Genomic DNA, 24,638 nt, shown 5'->3' with positions numbered 1-24,638 from the left:
AACTGAAAAGAGAGGCCAGGCACAGTGGCTCATGCCTGTAATCTCAGCACTCTGGGAGGCCGAGGTGGGTGGATCACTAGAGGCCAGGAGTTCGAGACCAGCTTGGCCAACATGGCGAAACCTTGTCTCTACTAAAAATACAAAAATTAGCTGGGCGTGGTGTTGCACGCCTGTAATCCCAGCTACTTGGGAGACTGAGGCAGGAGAATTGCTTGGGCCCAGGGGGCAAAGGTTGCAGTGAGCTGAGATCATGCCACTGCACTCCAGCATGGGCAACAGAGCAAGACTCCATCTCAAACAAATACACAAAAAATTGAAAAGAGAAATACAAAAAGCCACCATTAGACTTGGAGACTGCAACATTCCTCTGTTAGTAACTGACAGAATAAGTACACAGAACATTGGCAAGGATATAGAAATCCTGAAAAATATTATCAAGCAACTTGATCTAATCAGCACTTACAAAACACATTACCTGGACCAGTAGAATACACAATCTTTTCGAGTGTACATATAACATTCAGCATGATAGACCATATTTGAGCCATGAAGCAAATCAACAAATTTAAAATAACTAAAATAATACAAATTTTATTCTGTTACCACAGTGAAATTCAACTACAAACTAATTATAAAACTATATCTTGAAAATATATTTGAGGATATTTTAAAACAAAAAGTTTAAATAAATCATTTAAACAATTATCTTTAAATGATTTATTTAAAAACTATCCTTTGGGCCAGGCACAGTGGCTCATGCCTGTAATCCCAGCACTTTGGGAGGCCAAGGTGGCAGGATCACTTGAGTCCAAGAGTTTCAGACCAGCCTGGGCAACATAGTGGGACCCCACCTCTACAAAAAATTTTAAAAATTAGCCCATCGTGGTAGCACACACCTGTGGTCCCAGCTACTCAGGAGGCAGAGGTGGGAGAATCTCTTGAGCCTGGGAGGTGGAGACTGCAGTGAACCAAGATCGTGCCACTGCACTCCAGCCTGGGTGACAGAACAAGATCCTGTCTCAATAATAATAATAATCTTTTGACCAAAAGAAATTCAGAAGTGAACTTATAAAACATGTTTATATACAACAGAATATGTGAGATGTACTCAAAGTTCATGGGGAAATTTATAGCATTAGATACTTACACTAGAAAGGGAGAAATGTCTCATGACCCAAGCTACTACCTTAAGAAACCAGGGGTGAAAAACAGGGTTTGCAATCTGTGAGCATTTTTTATATTTAGTGATTATAATCACAACCTGGCTACTGTCAGGGCCATTTTCCATTTTCTCAGCATGAACTCACTCTTGGTGCCACATTTCTTCTGCTGTGAAATAAAGTCTTTGATCAGAAGCAATCTTGTGTAAAACAGCGAATAAAGCTAGAGAAGGCAAATCCATGCTCAAAGTGTCTATTCCAGTGTGGACAAATCAGCGACCCCTGCCTGATGGGAGGGGTTCAGTGGAATCATCTCTTTGTGCTTATATTTTTATGCACAAGAATATGGCATGCTTCATGAAAGGGAGAACTCACTCACTTAGTGCTAAATCCCTGGGGCTCAGGAGGGTGCATGCCACATAGGGGCTCAGTACTTCTGCTGAATTCAGAAACACACTTACGTGTTGTATAGCACAGAGATTCCACCGGGGCTTTTCTTCTGTTCCTTCGATTATGTTTTCCTCAAGATGAACTCTTCATCTTTCTTTTGCAGACTGTGTTTCTTCCTGCCTTTCCTCTGTGTTCTCTCCTCCCCTTTGCTATCATATGTATACGCGGTTGCTGAGCCATTTCTTTCTTTGAAGACAGTTTTATTGAGAAGTAATTTATATGCTGTAAAGGTCACCAGCTTAAAGTGTAACTGGCTTTCTTCCCTTAGCACGATGTTTTTGAGGTTTATTATGCCACGGTGTGTATCGGTGCTTTCTTCATTGGAGGATGGAATAGTGCTCCATTATATGAATGAACTACATTTTGTTTATGCCTTATTCATCAGCGGGACATTTGGGTTGTTTCCACTTTTTTACTATAAATAATGGTGCTGTAAACAAGTTTTTTGGTGTAAAGTTATAAAATCTAAAACAACGATAGACCAGCTCTTCAAGGAAGGAGTTTATCTGGGATTAGCAGGAGATTGCAATCCAAGATACCCATGCCACAGTGAACCGAGAAACACCGAAGAGGCTGGGGTCAAGAGAAACTTTCATAAAGACAAAAAGGAGAAAGTCACATAAGCGGCTTTGAAACAAAAGCGATTGACTGTTGAGGCTCATAGCTGCTCAGTGGGCACCCTGGCTGTTGCTGGGGAGATGCCTTCACAAAGGCAACTTAACATGGAATTTTTATGGTTTCCAGAGAATCTTTGTAATAGTTCTCATCACAGGTACATTACATTATGTATTAGGAGGACTCCTCCTTCAGGGCTTCCTGGCTCCATGTTGCTAGGGTTTAACGTAAGTGACTCCATTTTGGTACTGACAACCTACACAACATATCTTCACTTCTCTTGGGCATATATTTAGAAGATTTGCCGAGTCATATGGCAACTCTATGTCACACGTTTTTACAAACTGCCAGACTGTTCTCCCTGGCAGCTGCGTCACTTTACAGCCCCACCAGCCACACAGGAAGGTTCCGGTTTCTCCACCTCCTCACCAATACTGGCTATTGTGTTTTCTTTTTCTTTTTTCTTTCATTTTTTTAGAGACAGGATCTTGCTCTGTTGCTCAGGCTGGAGTGCAGTGACACGGTCAGTGTTGATGAAGAGACTTACTCCGAACCAAATATAAGTGAGCCACAGTATCAAGAGGTCCTAAGAACATGTGCCCAAGGCGGTCTGGCTACAGCTTGGACTTACACACGTTAGGGAGACATAAGACACCAATCAATACATGTAAGATGTAGGTTGGTTCCATCTGGAAAGGCAGGACAGCTAGAAGCAGGGGTTTCCAGGTCATGGGTAGATTCAAGGATTTTTGAATTGGCAATTGGTTGAAAGCATTATTGTCTAAAGACCTCTAATCAACAGAAGGGAGTGTCTGAGTTATGATAAGGGGTTGTGGAGACCAAGGTTCTTACCGTGCAGAGGAAGCCTCCAGGTAGAGAATAGATTGGAAATGTTTCTTATCAGACTGAAAAAGGTGTCAGATTTGTGACTGATTCTCTGCTGGGTCAGGGGAAAGATCTGGAAAGGAAGGGAGATTCTCTGCAGAATGGAGGTGTTCTGGAGAGACAGGTATGCAGGGCCATTTATTTCAAGATATGGCAAAGAAACATATATGAGGTTAAAGTATTTTGATTGCCTTATCTGTCATGTGATGCCAGAGTCAGGCTGAAAAGTAAGGCACATCATACAGGGTTAAATAAAACTGCTCTGGGCTGGGCGAGATGCTTACACCTGTATTCCCAGCCCTTCAGGGAGGCCGAGGTGGGCAGATCACAACGTCAGGAGTTCAAGATCTGCCTGGCCAACATGGTGAAACCCCATCTCTACTGAAAATACAAAAATTAGCCAGGCATGATGCAGGCGCCTGTAGTCCCAGCTACTAGGGAGGCTGAGGCAGGAGAATTGCTTGAACCTGGGAGGCGGAGGTTACAGTGAGCCAAGATTGCGCCACTACACTCCAGCTTGGGTGACAGAGTGAGACCCCATCTCAACAACAACAACAACAACAACAGCAACAAAAATTGCTCTAAGATTTTATGGTTTGTAGGGTGCATTTCCCGCCCCTTAGATAGGAATTTGGCCAAAAGAGAAAAAAAGGTCATAGTTTAGTCTTCAGTAGCTCACTGTAACTCCACCTCCTGGGCTCAGATTGCTCCCACCTCAGCCTCCCAAGTAGTTGGGATTATAGGCACACACCTGGCTATTTTTTTTTTTTAAGAGACGGGGTCTGGCTATGTTGCCCAGGCTGCCAGGCTGGTTGAAAATGCCTTTTATTATAGTCATTCCAGTGGATCGTGCGTCACTTCATTTTGTTCTTGTGTAAAAGGACAACTTCATGATTATATGTGAACAAATTCCCTTGGTTTTCTCGTTGAGCGTTTTGAAAGTTGTATTTTGTGTTCTAGTCAACATTCTGTAGCCTGATAGCTAGGGGTGAGGCAGGAAAGAGCTCAGCTGAGACTTTATCTTTGCTAGAAGATGTGGTCTCTGGTTTCTCAGCTAAGATTTTTCCTGAACGAAAGTTTCCTTCCCTGGGAATGATGTAATGACCGGTGGGGGTCACCTCACGCTTTGGATCCTTGTCTGGTTCAGCAGGGAACCCCTGAACCCACCAGAGTCCCTCCCAGTTGTTCATGAGCCCTCTCTCACTGGTCTCTTCCCAGCAGCCTTTTCACTTCCCCCAGCAGTAACGGGAGGAAGATGCAGATACCTCTCTTGTCCCAATTAACCTGTTTTTCTCACCAGTAAGACCCCTTTATTTTTTGAGATGGAGTTTCGCTTGTTGCCCAGGCTGGAGTGCAGTGGCGTGATCTCAGCTCACTGCAGCCTCCGCCTCCCAGGTTCAAGCAATTCTCCTGCCTCAGCCTCCCAAGTAGCTGGGATTACAGGTGTGTGCCACCATGCCCGGCTAATTTTTTTGTATTTTTAGTACAGACGGGGTTTTGCCATGTTGGCCAGGCTGGTCTCAAAACTCCTGACCTCAGGTGACCTGCCCACCTCGGCCTCCCAAAGTGCTGGGATTGCAGGCGTGAGCCACCACGCCTGGCCGACAGTGAGACTTCCTGAGTTTTGCAGAGCCACCAGGGCCATTCGTGGGATTAATCTTACACACCTGAGCAATACTTTTTTCTCCCCGTACTCACCATTTTTTGACATTTTTGGCATTTGGCTGTATCCTTTTGCTTGTCTGCTGTGGAGTTTTCCTTTGTTTGCTGGTTTGGAGCAGGAAGGAGGGGCTGGCTTTTACTATACTGTGTTTATCATTTTACGTATTTGAGAAGGGAGACGCTGTAATCCAGCTGCACCTTACCACTTTAAAAATTCTTAGCAGGGCGGGGCGCGGTGGCTCAAGCCTGTAATCCCAGCACTTTGGGAGGCCGAGGCGGGTGGATCATGAGGTCAAGAAATCGAGACCATCCTGGTCAACATGGTGAAACCCCGTCTCTACTAAAAATACAAAAAATTAGCTGGGCATAGTGGCGCGTGCCTGTAATCCCAGCTACTCGGGAGGCTGAGGCAGGAGAATTGCCTGAACCCAGGAGGCGGAGGTTGCAGTGAGCCGAGATCGCGCCATTGCACTCCAGCCTGGGTAACAAGAGCGAAACTCCGTCTCAAAAAAAAAAAAAATTCTCAGCAATACTTTTAGGTGATTAACTTACTCCAAGCAACTCCTCCTTCCTCATTTATCGAACTCCGAGTCACGGTGCTCCTGCTGTATGGCAGGCAGGGCTCTCAAAGCTGAGCTACAGCAGAGAACCAGAGCCCTGCTTCCGTGGAGCCTCAGTAAATTATGTCAGTGTCTCCATCAAAGCTTCCTTATTTTGCATAAAAATGTTGTGTTGGCCAGACTTGGTGGCTCACACCTGTAATATGAGCACATTGGGAGGCCGAGGCAGGGGGATAACCTGAGGTTGGGAGTTTGATATCAGCCTGACCAACACGGAGAAACGTGGTCTCTACTGAAAATACAAAATTAGCTGCACATGGTAGCGCAAGCCTGTAATCCCAGCTACTAGGGAGGCTGAGGCAGAAGAATTGCTTGAACCAAGGAGTCCGAGGTTGTGGTGAGCCAAGATCATGCCATTGCACTCCAGCCTGGGCAACAAGAGCAAAAGTCTGTCTCCTAAAAAACAAAAAAGATGTTGTGTTTATGGAAGACAATTTCAATCCTTTACATCCAAGAATTTTGATCCAATTTGCTAGGTTACAAAATTAACCAGTTGGTCTAATGTATAGCATAAGGACTAGAGTTACCACATTACAAATTTGCTAAGAGTAGATTTTGTGTTCTTACCATGAAAAAAAGGCATGTAATGTAAGTTAAAAAAATGTCTATGCCCTCTAATATTCATGTGACACTTCATACTTAAGTACAGAATAGAGGGGAAGCTTTAGAGCAGGAGTGGAGGAATCTGCCTTCATTTGTCCTGGTTTTCCCCCCGCTTTTTATGCATATTCTGCTTATGTAGTGCCTTCATTTTTAGGCTTTTTCAATGTTGTATTTGAGAAGCTGCATCAGGTACAGCTCATTTTCCACTCATTGCTTATAGATGAATTAAAATCATTTGCATATTCCCCAGCTGACGATGTGCCCAAAATAAATGCGAGTCTGGCATAAGGCATTAAAAAAAAAGTACAGAGAAACAAACTTGTGTGGCATAGAGAAGATATTTTTACACTTTAAAATCTTGAAGCATAAGATCTTTAAAAAAATCTTTTTCTAAGCACCATAAACCAGAGTTGTTCCTCAGCAATTTGCAGAAACCAGATCAACATGGTGTTACAAATATTTACTTGAAGCCAATTTCTGTATATTATCTCCCGGCAGCCTCCTCCACTGCCAATCCCTGGAATTATACACAGTCCTTTCAAAACCTTCAAGACACCTGTGGCATTAACTCAGCAAGTAAATGAAAGCCTCTGTGTGCAAGGCACTGTTCTAGGGACAATGAAGGTGACAGAAATAACCCAGCACCTTCCCAGGAGGCATTGCTCGGGTAAATGGAAGAGTGCTGACAGAGCAAGGTAGATTCTTAAGGGGAAATCGTGACAGATGGCATGCTGCAGTGATAAATTCTGAGTATCCAGAGAACCATCAACAGAGGATGGTTGCCTGATACGGTTCCCAACCTGTGTGAACAGAATGTCCATCTAATCATATCTCCTGCTCAGCGCCCACAGCTCGCATATGATGGGCTATGTGTATCCTTTCCACCCCAGACTCACATGTAAAAATCCTCACCACCATGGTGATGGTATCAGGTGGGACCTTTGAGAGGTGATTAGGTCATGAGGGTGGCGCTCTCAAGATTCAGATTAGTGCCCTTATGAGGCCCCAGAGCGATCTTCCTTGCCTCTACCATGTGAGCATGCAAGAGGCTATGAGGAAGAGGGCCTTCACAGACACCACACCAGCACCTTCGTCTTGGACTTTCCAGCCTCTAAACTCTAAGGAATAAAGTCCTGTTGTTAAGCCACCCCGTCTATGGTATTGTTATAGCAGCCCCAACAATCTAAGACAACAGAGGACTAGAACCTGAAGGTCAGACTCCAACATGGCATTTTGCTGCCAGCAGAGGCCCATGGGATTTGCTACAAGAGCTCGCACCCACTCGTTGGTGCCCTTTGAAAGTATAGTTTTTTTGTTTTTTTCTTTTTTTGAGACAGAGTTTTGCTCTTGTTACCCAGGCTGGAGTGCAATGGCACGATCTCGGCTCACCGCAACCTCCGCCTCCTGGGTTCAGGCAATTCTCCTGCCTCAGCCTCCTGAGTAGCTGGGATTACAGGCACGCGCCACCATGCCCAGCTAATTTTTGTATTTTTAGTAGAGACGGGGTTTCACCATGTTGACCAGGATGGTCTCGATCTGTTGACCTCATGATCCACCCGCCTCGGCCTCCCCAAGTGCTGGGATTACAGGCGTGAGCCACCGCGCCCAGCCGGAAAGCACACTTTTATTCTGCAGTTACTTTTAGGGGATGTATATGAGTTCACGCTCATAAATCTGTTTGTACTATATTTGAAAATCCCTTCACATTTCCTGCTTGTTCTGTCCCAGGCCATCAGCTCTATCAATTCCTTGATATGAAGCATTCTGGACTGGCTTACATCCTTTAGGTTCCAAGGACTATGCCCTCATGCAAACTTTTTTAGGATTTAGGGACAAGTTCATTCATGTCTCCGTTCACGGATTCTGAATCTTTGAGCTTTCACCTTTCAAACACTGCAGCTTCATTATCCAACTCAGGCCCCAGAGCTGCAAAGATGGTTGATGAAGGATGCTGTTATCTATTTCCACCAATGGCCACGCACACTTCCTCCTAACTTCCCAGTGGGTCCCGGGCTCCACCTTGCATGGCTGCTCAACAGGGAAGAATTAGATTCTCTTCTACATAGAGCTAAATAAGGAGACTCGGGAGACATTTTTATTACGGTGGGCAAAGGGGCAGCTTCTTGCAGAACAGACCCTCTTCTAAAGAAACGCATCTGTTCCATCAACAGTCTCATGGATACAAAAAAGCATGTGTTTGCCTCTCAGAAAGAAACGTCCACATAAACCAGGTCACTCCCATCCTGAAGCACTGCTCATGCACTGTGACAAGTTCCTCGTAAAAAAAACATTAAGATTGTCTGTTTCTGGAAACAGAATGGGGAAGCAAACGCAGTGGGGATGCGCCACATAGTGACCAGAGATGGAACTGTCACTCAACCAAGAAAAGGCTGCGCTTGAACAAGTGATCACCGACATGATTCAATTCACCTTTCAGGTAAACTGAAATTAACAAACCATCTGATGAATAACATATGAAGATATTACCAAAAGATATTTTAGAGATGCTATATGATATGGTTAACAGTCTTCTGGCTAATATGTACAAGTGTTTAAAAAGCAGTAACTCAGATACTCACATTTAAAAGAAAAAATGCTAAAACTTTTTAAATGTTTTAAAAGCAACCTTGAGTAAAAATCTTTTTAAATTAATAACTGGGTTTTTTTCCCCCAATAAAGGGTCTATAACAGATCTATACTTAAAAACATTTATATATTTCCACTGTGTCAATAAACCAGCCAATTATGACTCTGAATGGAGTAATGGCCTGAAAAATCAAAATGTTATTCTTAACAATAAAGGTAAGTTATAATGATTATTCAAGATTATATTTAATATAGAAAACAGGCCCACAATATTTCTTAACTTGCAATTTTATTCATTTTTCAGCACTCTATCTTTTATACACTACTAGGAAAATTTAAACCATAACTAGACATAAACATTCAATTCAAAGGTTCATATATATAGACCAGACTACATACATATTACACTGAAAAACTTACAGATGACTGGAGTTAAGCCAAATAACTTCAATTAGCTGACAATAAAAACACATCCCACTTCCTGCAATCACAGCTGAAAGATTTTCAAGGCAGATTACATTTGGGCTGGAGATACAAGTGATACAGTTTGACTTGAGCAATACAAAACTAAAGTTATGGAATTAAATCGATTTCCAACTACTATAGAAGTCATTCTCCCGGCTTAAGTAAGTTTCAATTTTTTCACAGAAAAAAAATATTTCAGGCAAATAAAAACAAATTTCGGATTAGCATAGTTCAGTGTTTCATTTCTTTATTTTACCTTTATCAAGGCAAACAAAGTACAGATGCTGTACATTAAAAACAGAAATGTATCACTCACACCACGTCAATTGCTATAGACAAAGGGCTTTTTCTAGGCACTGCTCCTTTCTGAAGCCCATACCACACCTAAATGTACAAAGAGCCATCTGCTGGTCCAACGTAGCCAACCCCAATGAGCAGGACGTCTATCAGCGTCCATATTCCCAGGCCACCGAAGCTGAAGAGCTTGCCGAGGCCTTCTCGCCACTGGCCCAAGTAGAAACGGTCTGCTCCAAACCCACCAAGGGTGATGCTGTGACGGCAAACAGACAGGATTCCATGAGACCACCTCCACCCCAACTGCGGCCAGTTAGGCTTCCATCACCGCGTTACGGCAGATTTGAGAGAGGGCTTCCAATGATCACAGCCCTTAACTGGAACACAAGTGACTATTTCACAAATTGACACCAGCAAGTAATTACGGGCAGGAAGACTGTTTAAATGTCAGAAGTAAACATACCATTTTTAGCTAAAACTAACCTACAAATTTTAGCTGTAGGTTAACAATATAGGGAAACCCAGGTTAGGGATATACAGGAACTCTATTATCTTTTCAACTTTTCTGTAAATTAAAATTATTCCAAGTTTCAAAAAAAATTTTTTTGTTGTTTTTTTAAAGCCAGTTGTTACCTTTAACTTGAACCATTGTCAGCCATGGTTACCAACCTTTTTTTTTTTTGAGACAGAATCTCTGTCTCCGAGGCTGGAGCGCAGTGGTGCAGTGCCAGCTCACTGCAACCTCCTCCTCCTGGGACCAAGTGTCATACATGCACCACAATGGCCAGCTTTTGTATTTTTTGGTAGAGATGGGGGTTGCAACATGTTGGCCAGGCTGGTCTCGAACCCCTAACCCCAAGCAATCCGCCCACCTTGGCCTCCCAAAGTGCTGGGATTGCAGGTGTGAGCCATCGTGCCTGGCCTATCTTATTTTTGTTAGTCTCATCTTCTCGCCTGGCCTCCTCTTTTGCTTTCCAGTTACACCTTTCCTGCCAGGCAAGATCCTTCTTTCCCCAGCCCAAATTCTAATGCAGTGGTTCTTAGCAAGGGGTGACTCTGTCCCCTAGAGGACACCTGGCAACATCTGGAGACATACTGACTGTCTCAACTGCAGGGGATGGAAGGTTTGCAACTGACAAGTAGTAGGTCAAGGCCAGCGATGTTGGAAACATCCTGCTATGCACAGGACAACACCAAGAAGAAAGATCACCCAGCCCAGAATGCCAGCAGTGATGAGGCTGTGAAATCCTGCCCTGTGCCTGTAATGCTGCAGGTCTCAGGGTCTCAGACACCAACTCAAAACTTCAGCTGCGGGCAGCATAACCTTTTCACTAGCCAATCCGTTAACCAGGGTTGTACCTGCCCTTCCCTTTGCTGGGAAGAATTACTACGATTTCTTAAAGTGCTGTTGAAAAGTTTAACAAACAGCACATTTCTATGTAAGAAATATAAGCCTGTAATTCTCTCCAGATGGTGAAACTATAGGCAATTTTTAATATTTTTATTTTCATTTTTCCAGTTTTCAGTATTTAGCATGTATTATTTTTATTATAAGTTAAACTTAAGATACACATCATAAAACTGCCTATTTTAGATAGTCCACAGCATTTTACTAATTCGTGGTACATTCAGAATGGGAAAGCCACTGTGCAGGCACCTTGGGAGAAAAGCTAACACATCTGCCGGGAAACTCCACGAGGACTGGGCTCATCACCTTACACTCTTCAGCTGTTTCCTAGAGTCTAACACACACGGTAGCATCTGAGTGAAGAATGAAGTGGCCTGAGCTCAATGTCTGGAAGATTCCACTGATCCCAAAGAACTCCTAACAGCCGTTTAAACTCACTGATAACAAAGCTCACCTCAGAGCCAGAGCCGTAGACCACTTATAGCCTCCAGTCCAATTGCAATACAGCATCTTGGGAAAAGTACGGTTACCTTAAAAAAAGAAAAGAAAAATACATGGTATAAAAATACTCTCAGAAAGACTTAATTGTAATAAATGGCCTCAACATTTAAAATTTGAAAAGTAAACTCTCCTTACAATAATATATGTTTAAGTGAATAGTGCAAAACCCTTACCATCTCCAAGTATACATGTAATACTGAAACCAGCTAAGTTAGGATTACAGCTTAAAGAACGTGAAATGCTCAGCCAGATATCAAGACTTAGGGCAAGTTACAAGTACGTGAGACAGTGTGGTCCCGAGGCATAGAAATTATCCAGTAGGAAAAGATGAGAAAGTCTAGAACCAGAAACATACAATCACTTCAAGCATGACAGAGGCTACACACAGGTCAGCAGGGAAGAGTTGAGACAAGTGGCCATCCATGTGGGCGGAGCCATTAAAGTTGCATCCACCTCACACCATCTACCAAGAGCAATTCCAGGTGGATTCTAAACCAAAATTGAAAGGCTAAACTTAAAACTTTCAAAAGACATCGTAGCAAATTTTCTTTATAAACCTGGGGTAGAAAAAGATTTCTTAAAACCACAACAAAAAACGACTAACTCTAATAACTTAAACTAATTATATTTTTAAAGTTCTCTTCATGAAAATATACCATAATGTTAAAAAAACAAAAAAGTCAAAATCTGGGAGAGCGTTTCAGGGACAGTACAGATAATACCTAAAATATAAAAGAAGTCCAGACAACTTTAAGACTTGAAGAATTCTTGGAAAGGATATGGATCATCCTCATGTAAGCTTAGAGCCGTTTAAAGAGTAACACAACTGGAAAGTACACACTAAAGAAGCTCTTACACATGTGCAATCAGGAGACTGGCAAGGAAATTTTAACAGAGTCACAAGAGCAAAAAACAGCACATAATCAGAATATATTGGAGAGTAGATAAAACTGTGATATAAGCTTACAATAGATGACTACACAGAAGTAAAAAAAAAGAAGTAAGAGAAGTCACATGGATGACTCGTAGAGCCATAATGTTGAGGAAATTAGGAAGTCCCAGAAGACCACCAGCCTGAAGTCATCTTATACAGCCCTAAAACAGGCATTATCGAATATATGGTGCTGTATTTTATTACATACATACAGTAAAACTATGGAAAAGTTTTAAAAGGAAGTGAAGTGATAAGAAACAATTCACAAGGGTGGTTACCTGGGGAGAGGAGGCAGAGCGACCAGCGAAGGCAAGCACTCGGGTGGCTGCAATGGTACCGGCGCTGTTTTCACTGTCATTTTGGGTAAAAGTCAACTGCTGTGTATTACGCTTTACACTTCCCCTAGCTTTCTTATTTTATGAAATATTACATTTTAAAAGATAACGGAAATGAAATTTTCTGGATGCTTTACTTCAGTATGTTGAGTTTATTAATGAGGGTTGGCACATCTAAAAAGCTGCTGATACCTGTTTCTAATTAAGTAATTTGACTCTCAAATTTCTGGTGAAGGTCCCTTCAATAAACGTAGAGAAAAGCATTTTGCTGTCAAACGTCCCTGAACGCTGACTTACCCAAGCAGTGGACGTGGTCCCGCACGGTGCAGTTGGCAGTATAGCGCTGCCGAGGACAGGCCACTGTCATGCAGCTGGTGGAATTGGAACACTCGTAATCTGTTTCAGGAAGCTGCCAGCAAAATCTGCAAGTCATGTTAATGATGAAGTTCTTCTGGGATTTGAAGTCTTGATCCTATGTAGCAAACCACACAAAAGTCATCAATTGCAATGGAGTGGTCTGTTAAGACGTCAGTAAGACTGCACAGCACAGGGCACGACATTCCTAAAACGCTTGTATTTACGACCTAGGAGTAAGTGCCAGAAAAACAGTTACCGAAAACGGTATGTATGCAAAACACATGTATATGGTACGACCCCATAACCATAAAAATACACACCCAAATAAATGTACCCAAGGGGAAAAAAAGTAGATAAATTCACATCAAAATAGCAAAAGTTATTTCAGGGTGATATAATTATTTCATCACTTTGGCTTAGCTAAATTTTTCACAGTAAAAATGTACTTTTGTAACACAGCAAAGAGGAAAATGTATTTTAGAAAGTCAATCACGAATGGATAGAAGGAACTGATGAATGCATTTTCGAAGGTCACTGAGCTTCAAGCTTCAAGGAAGGGGTGGAATCCAGGTCTCTCAACCCCAGCCCAACGTTTCTGCAGTGGTTAACCCCCCGCTTAGCTTCTGCAGTGGTTAACCCCCCCTTCCCGCCCCCGCGCTTAGCTTCTGCAGTGGTTAACCCCCCCCCCGCTTCGCTTCTGCAGTGGTTAACCCCCCACTTCACTTCTGCAGTGGTTAACCCCCACCCCACCCCACTTTGCTTCTGCAGTGGTTAATCCCCCCACTTCGCTTCTGCAGTGGTTAATCCCCCCACTTTGCTTCTGCAGTGGTTAATCCCCCCACTTCGCTTCTGCAGTGGTTAACCCCCCGCTTTGCTTCAGAGTTGCCAGCCTTTCCTAACATCTCCTACCTTGCACAGCCCGGCAACTCAGGGTTGTTACAGCTGCTCCGACCTCCAGAGCATGTGGCATGCTTTATCCAGAGGTGGCCCAACTCAGAGGACTACCTGACGTGTGGAGACTCAGTGAGTGTTCCCTGGTGGCCAGAGATACTTTTTCATTTCAATTTCAAAAGCCATTATTTTGTTTTCTGCTTACAAAAGTACATGTTCTTTGTCCGTTACACAGTTGAAGATTACAGACAAAAACCTATTAGGTGCTCAGAGCTAACTACTTTTAATCTTCTTTCCGTTTCTTTTACATGTATATTTATAAACTTGCTAAAATGGAATTATACTGAAAGCACTCTGTAGTCTTTTTTACTCCACCTGACATTACATTGTAATGCATATTTTTCAAATCATTTTTATGTGGTCACAAAATCATCTCTGGAAGCAGACACACACACACACACACACACATTTTTTTGAGATGGAGTCTCACTCTGTTGTCCAGGCTGGAGTGCAGTGGTGCAATCTCAGCTCACTGCAACCTCTACCTGCCGGGTTCAAGCAATTCTCCTGGCTCAGCCTCCCAAGTAGCTGGGATTACAGAGGCACAGCGCCATGCCCAGCTAATTTTTGTATTTTTAGTAGAGACGGGGTTTTACCATATCGACCAGGCTGGTCTCAACCTCCTGACCTCAGGTGATCTGCCGCCCTTGGCCTCCCAAAGTGCTGAGATTAACACGTGTGAGCCACCACGTCTGGCTCATGTTTGTTTTTTTTTTAACATTTCACAAATTTGCATGTCATTTCTGCACGAGCCATTCTCATTCTCTCTGTATTGTTCCAATTTTGGCATATGTGCTGATGAAGCAAGTAATATTAATGTTCTTGTCAATGCAAAGCCACTTTTCATGGAAAGCATTCAAATGTGGATAAGGCACCACCTGATTCAGGCAAGCAGTTTGACCTGATAGAAAATATGTTTACATCGGCCTATTTTCAGTGATGTGCTTAAAATACAAGTTTTTTTTTTTTTAAATAAGTAATCATTTTATTATGTTATATAATACTATTTTCATGGGTTTGAATGAATGAAACATATGCATTTTTATGCCACCAGCAGAGAACCCACGTTCAGCTATCAGACCACCTAATTTTATATCCTGGAACACCACCTGCTAATGTGGCTCCAACAGCAGATTGGAAATTTTCTTTAACTGTATTTCCATATCTCACAGTAGGAATATTAAAAGTGCATTTTTCGATACTGGAATGCTAGTGTTCAAATGGAAGTAACTATAACCAAAACGTATGTGCTCGCCTAACCCACACCATTAACAATCATTAGTTTATTTGTAGAATGACACGAATTATACAGCATCCAGTGGACCTCTGTTCAAAGATGGCAAAACTGATTACATCCTGATTTATAGAAAGACGAATACACAATATGACAAAAGAAACGCATTTGGAAAGAACCTCAGAGCCGAAGGCTTGATGTTGGAGAAGGAGGTAGGTGCTTTACTATTGTAGATATGTAATAAAATGAAAACACAAGTTTTTTTTAATGGTCTTTTAAAAAGCAGGTAACACTCACGCCTATAATCCCAGCACTCTGGAAGGCTGAGGCAGGTGGATCACAAGGTCAAGAGACCAAGACGATCCTGGTCAACATGGTGAAACCCCGTCTCTACTAAAAACACAAAAATTAGCTGGGCATGGTGGCGCCTGCCTGTAGTCCCAGTTACATGGGAGGCTGAGGCAGGAGAATCGCTTGAACCCAGGAGGCGGAGGTTGCGGTGAGCCAAGATTGCACCACTGCACTCTAGCCTGGGTAATAAGAGCGAAACTTTATCTCAAAAAAAAAACAGTACGTAACCCATGTACAAGGTACACATTTCAAGACACAGCAGGAGAGTGAGCCGTGAGTAGGTCTTGTCTGGCCCAGCCTCTGGAACCACTGCCCTCCCCCGGCCAAGTACCCTCTGCACTTCCAGGGAGAGCTTATTCTACACACAGACACATTTATGTCATCTATATTTAACCTTCCCCAATACTTCCACTTAATTTCGTACACATGTCAGTTCATTATCTCCGAGTTTCCCAGTTCTTTTTAATGGCCACAACGGGTTTATTCTATTACACGTGTACCATAAATTAAGCAGTTCTCTCTTGGACGTTTCACTTCTTTCGAATCTTTTGCTTTAATGAGCAATGCAGCTAAAAAATAAGCATACTTATTTGCATCCATGTATAATAATATATATAACATAAATTTCTAGAGGTAGAACTGCTAGCTAGGTCAATGATTATGTGCATTTGTAAGTTTAATAGATATGACAAATCGCCTTTAAGAGGTTGACCAATTTGACTATATCCATTAATAAGATATGAGTATCTGACCCTTATACTCTCACAAACTCAGTTAAGTCAAATTAAAAAAATTTTTTTGCCCATCTGAGGGTTAAAAATGTATTAGTTTGTTTTTAATTATGAAAAAACTTATACACGTTTTTCATGTACCAATACAAATAAGTCTGTTTTGTATTTCCTTTCCTGTGAACTGTCTGCTCATGTCCTGACATGGGTTTTCTATAAGACTGTCATCTTTTCCACGTGGGTTTTTAGGAAGTGTTTATATATCACCAATATTAGTGTATTAATTGTCACATATGTCAGAAACACCTTTTCCTAGTTTGCCATGTCTTTTGCCTTTATGCTTTTTTTAACATCATGCAGAAATCTCTGATTTTTAGTAGTCAAATGTGTCAATGCTTTCTTTTATGGCTTCTAAACTTTATTTCATACTTAGAAAAATATTCCCCATTTTGGATTATAACAACTATCTCGTGTTCTCTCTGCTACTTCAGGATTTCATTTTTCACATTACATCTCTGGACTATCTGGAATTCATTCTGGCCAAGACAGGGGTTCTACTTAATTTTGTTCCAGAGAGCTCCTCAGGCATTCTGGCATTTACTGAATTGATCTTCTCACAGACAAACACTGGGCCTTCAAAAGCTCCTCTATGGCAGAAAGACACTGCCACCACTCTGTACGCTAGCTGTCACTACTAAGAACACAGAACCCATCTGAACGAATCAGACTTGCTTTAGATATGCCAGTAGACTAAGATCTTCTCCAATCCTACAAAGCAACATTTCTGTCCAGCGCATTTCCAGCAGACATCAACTGGCCTGACAGTTATCATTATGACTAAAACAGTAGTGAGCTGACATGAAAAGGTCTACTGGGTTTTTAAAATTTATTTCTACTTACTCAACAGGGCAAACATAAAAGAATATAAAAGTTATTCAGAATTTATTCTCAATAGTCACATCTGAACTGCTCTTCTAACTTGAGGTTTACAGTGAAAGTATTTGGAATAAGTAAGCTATAGTACTTACAACACAGGTAACAGATGGCTTCACTGCACAGTCAAAAGTGACAGGCTTCCCATAGGTACAGGAGAAATTTGTTGTGCAGTCTATACAGTCTGCAGGAAGTCTGCTACACAAACCATTGCTCGGACACTTCATCACATAAGGTGGGATTTCAGTACTTTCTGTGAGAGGTAAGAGAGAAGCTTATTCTCCTACAATACTGATTCAAATCTCAGAGGAGAACAATCTTCTAAGGTTAAGGACATGATCATTAGCACTTAGACACTGCACTAGAATGGAAAAAGCATGGGACTGGAGCCAGAGACACCTGCAATTAAAGCAGAGTTCTGCAAATAACCAGCTGTGTGACCTGGTGGGCCCCATACTTGTAAAACATTACTTCATTCCTGCCTCCCAAGTGGCTGTGAAAACTAAGGGTGCTCACATACAAATAATGCATAGAAAATTCTGCGTATACATTAAGAGCTTTTTTAAAAAAAAAAAAACTATCATTTTGTAAGTTGAAAAACTAAAACTTACAGTGGGGTTTGTGCAGAATCACGGAGGAAGTCCGTGGCAAAACTGGAACTAGAACCCAAATCTCTCCATTTCCAATCCAGTGTTCTCTTCAAAAATCTGAATTCACTAGTTTAGAAATGAAGCCACTGACATCCTCAGGACATCAACTCTAGAAAATGTCATGATTTCACACTGGTACTTCGATAAGCCATATTTGCTAATAATATTCACAGCTTTATCCTACCAAAGTTCAAAATAGTTCTCTATTTTAATAACTTCTTCAGTGAGCTGCAACCTTTTTTTTTTTTTTGAGACTGAGTTTTGCTCTTGTTGCCCAGGCTGGAGTGCAATGGCGTGATCTCAAAGCAACCTCTGCCTCCTGGGTTCAAGTGATTCTCCTGCCCCAGCCTCCCGAGTAGCTGGAATTACAGGCATGCGCCACCATACCCAGCTAATTTTGTATTTTTAGTAGAGACCGGGTTTCTCCATGTTAGTCAGGCTGGTCTCGAACTCCCAACCTCAGATGATCTGCCCACCTCAGCCTCCCAAAGTGCTGGGATTACAGGTGTGAGCCACCGCGCCCGGCCTCAGCTACAACTTATTTCCAACCAACCTAATCAGGTGTGCAATGTATTTTTACCAACTGAGAGGATCCAAATTGCAAGTATTCCTGAAAAGGGCTTTCAAAAGCCTGCAAGAGTCAAGAACTCTTGTGCTTTCTCTACAAAGTAATCTGCATTTAAAATTCAAGTGCACTACTATTTTTTACATCCAAATAATCAGTAAAATACCTCTGCCAGTTTCAATTCACTCAAGTAATGTCACTCTAAAGTGATGAAATTAGAGTCAAAGCCTCCACTTAGCAAAACACATTAATGCTTATTTAAAACTGGTCCTACTTTACTCACTGTATTAAGTGGACAATTCTACAAAATACTCTTTTCTGTGATCCCATGACTATGTGGCTGGAAGGTGGACATTTAGAATCACAAAGCAGAAATGACTTTAGGCCATCAGACCAACCCCACCACTTTAAAGATGAGAACCAAGGTCCGAAGGGCATAATTTGTTCAAGATCCCAGTAGCAAAACCAGATCTAGATTCCAGGTCTCCATCAGCCCCTCTGTGATCCTTCCATTTCACACAGTCCTGGCGGAGCCTTTGATATATTATATAACATCGGGAACAGAATTCTAGAAGTAGAGGAAATTTGCTGAAGGAAAGAAGCACTGACTGACGGTTACTTTGATGGATGAAGTGGAAAAATAGAAATAAGGAGACAAATGAGCGCGGGACTGGAAAAAGATGAGGTAGAAACGTCAAAAGGTATCCAAATGCCAAGACTATCTACTGAAAATGGCTGTGTATCTGCCCTTAATTCACATCATCTAAAATACAATAAAATATTCAAAAATGGAAAGTGACTTTGTATACTAAGGGAAATTTTTATCAAAAACGAAGAGAAATTACTAGATAGAAATACACACATTTACCAGAATAGAAAATGTCTAGTACCTGCTGCCCTGGGAACTACTGTGAATGTGCGTGTTGGGCCCGGATCCTTTATTGACTGAGCCAGCGCCTGCGATTGCTCTAAATTTAAGGATCGTACAATTAGACAAACATGTTATCCCGGGGCGAGAATACCTCGTTTTGTGTGGTTAACACGGCGGGTCTACACCAGGCCAATAAGCTGCTCATGAAAACCTCACGGCTTGGCATCCAGAAAACACAAAACTTAGGGACGAAACGTCAACGGGTGGGCACCAGTTCAGACCTGCCGGCAACGAGGGACCGAAGGGTGGCATCGCGCTCCAGTTCCGCCTCCCCGGCCGAGCCCCCAAGCGCTCCACCTCCGTTCCAGGGCTCCGCAGCCGCGATGGGCGGCTCGGTGTCGTCGTAACGTAGGGGCGGCCTCGGGCCGGGCGGCCAGGGCGCCAGACTCCAGATGCAGCGACGTGCCGCCCGGAGCCGGGCACTCGGCCTCCTCCCCACGTCAGCCTCCGCCCGTGGGCCCAGCCTCCTAGCAGCTCCCGGGGCCCCGCTGCCACTCAGCTCCACCCCGCGCTGATCCCGGCCTTTGACTCACCACCGCCTGACAGAATGCAGAACTGCGAGAGAAAGAGCAGCACGCGACACAGGGCGCTGAGGCCCCACAGCGGGCGCACCCCAGCGGCCATCTTGCTGGCGTGTGCACACTTCCGGGCCGGGGACAGGCCCTGCGAGTCGGGGCGGGGCGCGGGCGCGCGCGTGAAAGGGGGGCGGGGCAGGGCGGGCGCGGCTCGGAGCGGGAGTGGGCAATGGGCGCAGGCGCGCTGCGTCTTCGGGCGGCTGGCTTCTGCGCTTGCGCTTTCCCCGCGCGGGTAGCGGGTGGTTTTCTTCCGGTTGCGCTCTCCGGGAGGCTCACAAGGAGGATGCGAGCCTGGGAAGTTGCTTGGTTCCCATGCGTACTTGAATGAGGGGCTCACTAATCTTTCCACCGCAGGAGACCTGAGAAGGGTCATCCATGGACCGAAATGCACACCCGAAGCCACCCAGAGCAGAGGCGGGCAAATGTGGGAGGCCGGCCGCCCCGGGTGTGGTTGGATGTTGTGTGCTGGGTCCTGTGCGAAGGTTCCGAGGACAGTATCGCGTGGCGTTTCATCCTAAAGATACTTATTTACAGTCGGGGAAGCGGCCTCGGGGCGACAAGGGCCCGAGGGGTCGCTCCCCTGGGGCCGGCGCTCAAGCCTGCTGTGGTTTTCACTTTTGGCCAGCTCGTGGAAGATACGCAGCACTTCTAAAAAGTGCCTCTCTGACCTGGAGGAGCAGGATGGCCCGAGGCGCTGCGAAGTGAGGGGAGGGTCCAGAGCACAGCCCTGCCTGGGGAAGGTGGGCCATCGGGGGAGCAGCGCGCAGGCCCCAGCTCCCTGCGACCCTCGCCGGTTTCTATCACAAAACACCTGGAAGGAACCATGCTGGTGACCTGCGCTCTCCTCCCACCCACCTGCCGCGGGAATCATTCATTCCGCGGTCTTCTGACTGCCATCCCTCACGTGCATGTTTGATGATTTTTTTTTTTTTTTAATACATGGAAAAGTGCCTGCACATAAGCCCTGGATGTTAGCTTTAAAAATCGTTATCATGGCCGGGCACGGTGGCTCACGCCCGTAATCCCAGCATTTTGGGAGGCCGAGGTGGGCGGATCACGAGGTCAGGAGATCGAGAGCATCCTGGCTAACACAGTGAAACCCCAACTCTACTAAAAATACAAATAGCCGGGCATGGTGGCACACGCCTGTGGTCCCAGCTACTCGGGAGGCTGAGGCGGGAGAATCGCTTGAACCCGGGAGGCCGAGGTTGCGGTGAGCTGATACCGTGCCATTGCACTCCAGCCTGGCGACAGAGCAAGATTTGGTCTTAAAAAAAATCTTGGCTAGGTGCGGAGGTTCACGCCTGTAATCCCAGCACTTTGGGAGGCCGAGGCGGGTAGATCACGAGGTCAAGAGATCGAGACCATCCTGGTCAACATGGTGAAACCCTATCTCTACTAAAAATTCAAAAAATTAGCTGGGCATGGTGGCGCGTGCCTGTAATCCCAGCTACTCAGGAGGCTGAGGCAGGAGAATTACCTGAACCCAGGAGGCGGAGGTTTCGGTGAGCCGAGATCGCGCCATTGCACTCCAGCCTGGGTAACAAGAGCGAAACTCCATCTCAAAAAAAAAAAAAACTTATCACGTAATCTGTGCCTTATACTGCTACATAGGTCTTGATAGATACTGTTTTGTTTTTCCAACAGTTTCACTGTTCACGTCCCTCAGGAAGTTAACTAAATGATCAGTATATTGAACAGAGAGAGAATTTCTGACATTTCCTTTGAATTCCACAGCACCTCAACAAATAAACAATACTTCTTGTTTGGTAGCTGAATTCTCTGTTGACATAATGCCATTTTAATTCAGTTCTGAGCAAGTAACGCATTCCTCTCTTAAATCTGAAATCCATTTCAGTATACAAATCAATGGAATGTCATCCCATCAAAAAAGTAATTTAACTCTAGGTGAGCTGCTTAACTGAAACACTGGAAACGCTGATGGACTTCATTTGGGAATTTATTTTTTCTAAAGCTGAACAAACCCCAATTATGAATTACAAACATTTAAAAGGCAACTCTTAACCTATAGTGCAAACACCAGATTCCACAAAACTGAATTCCTCTGTCAGTAATCCAATATTTAGTAGTAGCTGCTGCTTTTGTGGTAATTGGCTGAAACGCAATTAAGTAATTATTCCAATTTTGAAAATAAAGTTTCAGTGTGAATTTTAGTAAAACAGTCATAAAAATACCTGAGACATATTATATTAGAAAATAAGATTTTCTCTCATATTAAAAAAACTGCAGACTTTTATTTGAAGTCCATCTTTTGAAAATCACAAATCATAGCACTAACATTTCATAATCATTTCCTAGTGTTTTGTTTCCCTTTTTATTTATAATTATAAATATAAATAAAATATAAATTATAAATAATTGAAATAATAAATAATTTTATTTATTATTTCAATAAATAATATTTCCCCATTTAAGTTTCCCAAGGGATTGATTGCTGGAAAATTTCCCACCTGTGCCCTCTGACTGTCCCCCATGGACATTAGTGAATTAAACTTTGTACATGTCAGCTACACATTCACTGTCTCCTTCCTCAGCTTAGTCCAAGAGTGGACCTATCAGTGGCTCCAAAGTCTTAGAAGTACTAACATGTTAAGAAAAATACATTTTTAAGGGTCAAAACAAAGTTACACAGAAGCAAATACCAGGGAAGGACTTCAAAAGTCCTCCTCAGCACTGAGTGCCCGTGACTTCTTGAGATTCTTCAGTTTATCAATGGCAGAAGTTACTAAAATCTCTCCATGAATTCTGTTGTCTCTTGTTCGCACGTTTACAGCATTATTTATCTTTTCCTTTTCTCCAACCACTGCAGAAAGGAAAGGTAAAGAAATGTATTTTAAATCAGCAGTTTACCAAACATTAAGTCAGCAGTCACATGATATGTTTTTATCGAGGTTTTCTTCATTATTAATACATATCATCTAATGAGCATTAGGTTCATCCTCTGATAAGTTTCTTGAGGGAAGGAATGACTTCCGATCCCATCTCTCTACTGTCCACTTGAGAGAACAGCTCTTGTGGTCCTAGGTTGCAAATGAGAGTGGGGAGCTCTTACAGACTCACTCACTCCACCTGGCATACCTAATGAGCCAACGGGTGGACACCAGACCCATGCCAGCCCACCAGAATTTTCTGGAATGTGGGTAAAAAGTTTGTTCTCTCTAGTGACCCATATTGTGAAATGATGCAGGAATCTACAGCCATGCTTCTTGTCATACAGAAGGAAGAAACCAGTCTGCAGATAAGTGGAATAAAGTAGATACTTAAGCATAAAGAACCTGAGCGAGACAGGAGCCAGAAATGGGAGAAACAGTCCTGGTGAGGGCTGAGCTCTGACTGCTCTTCTAGAGGTTTGGTATTTAATTCTACCTTTCAAGTCATGGGAAACTCCAAGACCCTTCCATTAAATGCTGTCTTTGTCTAAACTAAGTTGAGATTTCTGCCACCATAAGAAGCCTCATTGAACAACCACAATACCTACTATAACGTCAAACATGATCAGTGAAACACTGTCAATAGAGCAACTCTATGCATATTTATTTTGCCTTCTGTAGACTCTCAACTTACAGGAAATAGCAATACTATGCCTGCAGTTACGTCAATATTAGTTTCTCTTAACTCTGGAGTCATTTTTAAAGCCTACATTTTAGATTCTGCATCTAATTAGTCATGTGCTAAGTCTTTTCCTTTGGATCATTTTAAATTCGGAATATTTCCTTTTGTTAGTTTAATCCCAAAGATTCCTCATAAGCCAGAAAAGTGAGGGAAAGTATCTCAGGCCAATGAGGCTGAACTATAAGGAATATAATTCTACTGATGGGATCATTTTCACAGTTCTTTTCATTGTTGGCAGGCAATACTAACTACTAGGAAAACTATCCCAGGGGATTCAGGTGAAACTTTATAACTCTCCTTCCAGCAAACAACAAGGGCACCTAGGAACAGCTAAGGCAGGAACACTATGGACTCTTCTTTTTGTGTGAATATTAAAAAGACAAATCATGATAGTCAACTAGTTGAACCATATTTCTTATTTGGTCTTTTGGAACTGAAGTGAAAAAAAAAGCATTTGGAAAAATATATACAAACTTAAATTACCCAAAATAAAATTGTACTGAGCCAGCTGTGCATTTCGTATTTTCTTATTTAGTGTACAACTATGATCTAAGTCAATGTCAGCCATAAATCCTTCTTCAAAAAATTCACTGGATACCTAGAAGAAAATGAAACACTTTTATTGTTGCATTATGGTACCTAGTCTCCAAGAAGAGCCCCAATGTTCCCCACGCTTGGTATTCACACGCTTGTAGAGTTCCCTGCTCACTATACCAGAGCAGGTCCGTGTAACCGTAAGTGTAGAAGCGTTGGTGTATCATTTCTGAGACTAGTTCATAAAAGACTGCAGCTCCCATCTCTCGCTGATCACTAACTGGGAGACCAACCGCCATGTGAGGACATTCAGGCAACCTATGAAGAAGCCCAGGTGATGAGGAGCTGTGTCCACCAACTGTGAGTGAGCCCTGAGGCCTACAGCCCTGGCCCACAGCGTGACTGCAGCCTCAGGAGATGCTCTGCACCAGAATCCACCAACTGAGCTGCTCCCAGACCCTGACTCATAGGAACTGTGAGATAATAAATGTTTGTTGTTTAAAGCTGCTAAGTTTTGGGGTCACTTGTGACACAGCAACAGATAATATTCTTCCCTAATAGAGCCATGTGGAAATGAATAATTACTAATTTTCCAAAAACATTAAGAAATAAAATAGTTCTGATACAGCCACAGAGACATGATGCCTGTGTTACTCCCAACTACTGAAAATATGGATT

General features: G+C 43.0%; 2 protein-coding genes and 1 pseudogene across 12 annotated transcripts in view; all 3 read right to left on the bottom strand.

Annotated features, from left to right (window-relative positions):
* The window catches only part of TM2D3 (TM2 domain containing 3), a 44,850-nt gene extending 24,974 nt beyond the window's left edge, over positions 1 to 19,876 (bottom strand). For 4 of the 10 annotated variants that reach the window (XR_013536586.1, XR_013536584.1, XR_013536585.1 and 1 more), the window contains exons 1-6: positions 19,752 to 19,876; positions 19,178 to 19,255; positions 17,168 to 17,325; positions 12,816 to 12,990; positions 11,203 to 11,278; positions 1,622 to 5,788 (exon numbers count right to left, since the gene is read on the bottom strand). Coding sequence is in view for 4 of the 10 variants with exons in the window: in XM_078375963.1 (XP_078232089.1) it covers positions 5,482 to 5,788; positions 11,203 to 11,278; positions 12,816 to 12,990; positions 17,168 to 17,325; positions 19,178 to 19,255; positions 19,752 to 19,842 (885 nt within the window). In the remaining 6 variants the exon portion in view is untranslated. Of the gene's footprint in view, positions 1 to 571; positions 5,789 to 8,853; positions 9,597 to 11,202; positions 11,279 to 12,815; positions 12,991 to 17,167; positions 17,326 to 19,177; positions 19,256 to 19,439 lie in introns of those variants that run through there. The other 6 variants (XR_013536587.1, XM_078375963.1, XM_002749062.7 and 3 more) reach the window with 6 other exon arrangements.
* On the bottom strand, positions 14,533 to 14,633 carry LOC118154960 (U6 spliceosomal RNA; annotated as a pseudogene).
* A 1,859-nt stretch (positions 19,877 to 21,735) lies between the features above and the next one.
* The window catches only part of TARS3 (threonyl-tRNA synthetase 3), a 59,463-nt gene continuing 56,560 nt past the window's right edge, over positions 21,736 to 24,638 (bottom strand). For both annotated transcript variants that reach the window (XM_054257191.2, XM_035303677.3), the window contains 2 exons: positions 23,910 to 24,024; positions 21,736 to 22,617 (listed from right to left, as the gene is read on the bottom strand). In XM_054257191.2, coding sequence (XP_054113166.2) covers positions 22,469 to 22,617; positions 23,910 to 24,024 — 264 coding nt within the window. In that variant the 3' untranslated portion in view covers positions 21,736 to 22,468. The remainder of the gene's footprint in view (positions 22,618 to 23,909; positions 24,025 to 24,638) is intronic.

The sequence above is a fragment of the Callithrix jacchus genome, chromosome 6 (assembly GCF_049354715.1).
Source record: "Callithrix jacchus isolate 240 chromosome 6, calJac240_pri, whole genome shotgun sequence".
NCBI lineage: Eukaryota > Metazoa > Chordata > Mammalia > Primates > Cebidae > Callithrix > Callithrix jacchus.
The sequence above is the reverse complement of the archived record's forward strand: the minus strand, read 5'-3'. Positions and strand labels throughout refer to the sequence as shown.